This window comes from Morone saxatilis, unplaced genomic scaffold, assembly GCF_004916995.1.
Source record: "Morone saxatilis isolate NCDOM2014 unplaced genomic scaffold, NCSU_SB_2.0 Contig0, whole genome shotgun sequence".
NCBI lineage: Eukaryota > Metazoa > Chordata > Actinopteri > Moronidae > Morone > Morone saxatilis.
In genome coordinates this window covers 20,579,106-20,581,951 of record NW_023339650.1, presented here as the reverse complement: position 1 = coordinate 20,581,951, position 2,846 = coordinate 20,579,106, and the positions used below count along the sequence as shown (strand labels likewise).

Sequence of the window (2,846 nt, the reverse complement as noted above, 5' to 3'; positions counted from 1 at the left end):
CACACACACACACACAAAATAACTGAAGCTGCTGATTGAAGAACGTGTAAAACTAAAAAGCAGCTTGCTGTTCGTGTTATACGTTTTACCGCCGCAGAGTTTACAGACTCTTCCATCTTCCTTTAGCTTTCCACGCAACTCCAAACACGTACAAACGCAAGAACCTGGAGAACCTGGTGGACAGTAAACCCTGCGGCATCGACTGCTACATGTACCTCGTACAGGTGAGTCCGCTGATCCTCACGCTTCTGAAACGGTCATTCAGTATCTCGCCAGTGCTCGTTGTTTTCTTTCTGACTCTGATTAAATGAGTTTGCTCTGCTTCCTCAGGACGGGATGGTGAGCGAGTACCCTGCAGGTGTGGTAGCGGAGCGGGCCAAGACGCCCTCCAAACGCTCGGTGGGGCGTCGCCGCGGACGGCTGCCCAACAGCAACAGCCGACCCAGCACCCCCACCGTTTCCTCGGAAACCAAAGACACGGACAGCGACCGCGAGGGCAGCAAAGAAGACGAGCGAGAGAACGACAAAGACGACGAAGACAAGAAGGACGAGAACACCAGCAGCTCAGGTAACGGCGGCAGACTCTGCTCCGCCTGGGTTGTAAAACGTGGAGAAATAGATTTATTCTTCACCTCTTTATGGAGATTAAACTCTCTGTTCTGTTTCTTTTTAATATCACAATCCAAATCATAACAGTAACTCCTCTCAGGGAGCGAGAGTCTTGCAGATGGAGAACAAAGATGAGGGGAAGAGGCAGCAGACTGCTCTGTAATTAATAATTCACAATTCCCTCATGCGAGGCTCAGCGACGTGCAGCTCCACACAGATAATCTTATCTCTGAGAGCACAGGAGGGTGCAGGTTCTAACGTTGTAGTCCTCATATTAAAACACTTGCGTTCTTTAAGAAAACAGTGCAGGAACTGTGGAACCAGAGGATCTAAACCAGGAGCTTCAATACAGTTTTAGTTCTTCTAAAGGTTCTTTGGTCGCCAGAGAAAGTTCCTAAGTGTGTGTGTGTGTGTAGAGGGGAACTCGCGGTGTCAGACTCCAGTGAAGATGAAGCTGACCGGCGAGGCTGAAGCGGTGGACTGGAGCGGCGCCGAAGCCTCTCTGTTCAGGGTTCTCATTGGAACGTACTACGACAACTTCTGCGCCATCGCCCGGCTCATCGGCACCAAGACCTGCAGACAGGTGAGCCCACAGTGACGAGTCCAGACTGAGGCAGAAAGTTCCTCTTAAAGCCTCAAAGTGTGACGGACACACGGTCTAATCTGGTATCTTGTCCTGCAGGTTTACGAGTTCAGGGTCAAGGAGTCGAGCATCATCGCTCGGGCTCCCGCCGAGGACGAGGACACGCCGCCTAGAAAGAAGAAGAGGAAACACCGACTGTGGGCGACTCACTGCAGGAAGATCCAGCTGAAGAAAGGTCAGTCACCGGTTACCTCGTCTATCCGCTGTACCCGAGTACCAGAGGCACAAACAGGCAGATAAACGAGGACACTCTCTCTTACAGATGGCTCGTCCAATCACGTGTATAACTACCAGCCGTGTGACCACCCGCGGCAGCCCTGCGACTCCTCCTGTCCCTGCGTCACCGCTCAAAACTTCTGCGAGAAGTTCTGCCAGTGCAGCTCTGAGTGTAAGAACAGTGACAGGTGTTAAACATCCCGCTGTCTCTCCTCACACGTTAAACTTTACTCTCGCTGTGTGAACGCAGGTCAGAACCGCTTCCCCGGCTGCCGCTGCAAAGCTCAGTGCAACACCAAGCAGTGTCCCTGCTACCTGGCGGTGCGGGAGTGCGACCCCGACCTCTGCCTGACCTGCGGCGCTGCGGACCACTGGGACAGCAAGAACGTGTCCTGTAAGAACTGCTCCATTCAGAGAGGAGCCAAGAAGGTAACAGTCTTTATTGAACACCTTGAACTGGGAAGAAGAAGCTCGTTGTGATGTTTGTAAAGCAGTTTTGTGTCTCTCAGCATCTGCTGCTGGCCCCCTCCGACGTGGCAGGGTGGGGCATCTTCATCAAAGAGCCGGTCCAGAAGAACGAGTTCATCTCTGAGTACTGTGGAGAGGTAGGAAGGGCTCACTGTAACACTGATAACAGATAATAACTCTGTTCTCTCTTCTACACGAGTCTCACATTAGATGATTAGATTTGAATGTCTCGGTGGGAAAATGTGTAATTTGCTGAATGTGTGTGCAGATAATCTCTCAGGACGAAGCAGATCGCAGAGGGAAAGTCTACGACAAATACATGTGCAGCTTCCTCTTCAACCTCAACAACGGTAACACACATTATACACATTATATACACATTATACACACATTATACACATTATATACACATTATATACACACATACACATTATACACACAATACACACATAACACACACTCATGACATCTATACACACACTGATACACACACTATACACACACTTATACACACCATGTATACACATTATACCACACACCTATACACACACTATACACACATTCATACAACATAACACACATTACAACATTTATTACATTACTGCAGACATAAGCCTCTTTACGTGACTCGAGTATACACGAGCATTACACATTCTCTCTGGAGTCTCGGGAGCGCACAATACTACCAAGATAGCAATCCGAGTCACACGGAAAACTCTAACAATCCTGAACTTGAAACACGCCGATCACAAGCTGGCTGCCGCATATCTCCAGTCTGTGGATTAGATACCAATGTGTGGGCAAGCAACGGGAGTAGAAGAGCCTCGCTGACAGTATGACTTCCTCAACTGACTTGCCTGAGATGTCTTACAATTGCTGTAGCATCGTACCGCTCATTTGAGTATGATAA

The 2,846-nt window shown here is 49.3% G+C and overlaps 1 protein-coding gene across 1 annotated transcript; it reads left to right on the top strand.

Moving 5' to 3' along the window:
* Positions 1–126: 126 nt before the first annotated feature.
* Positions 127–2,286, top strand: ezh2 (enhancer of zeste 2 polycomb repressive complex 2 subunit; the record flags this gene model as incomplete). Its single annotated transcript, XM_035653563.1, is given in 8 exon segments — positions 127–224; positions 331–568; positions 1,026–1,192; positions 1,292–1,427; positions 1,515–1,640; positions 1,719–1,897; positions 1,978–2,073; positions 2,205–2,286. Coding segments are annotated over 8 exon segments (1,122 nt in total), but the record flags the coding sequence as incomplete, so codon positions are not given.
* Between the last annotated feature and the right edge of the window lie 560 nt (positions 2,287–2,846).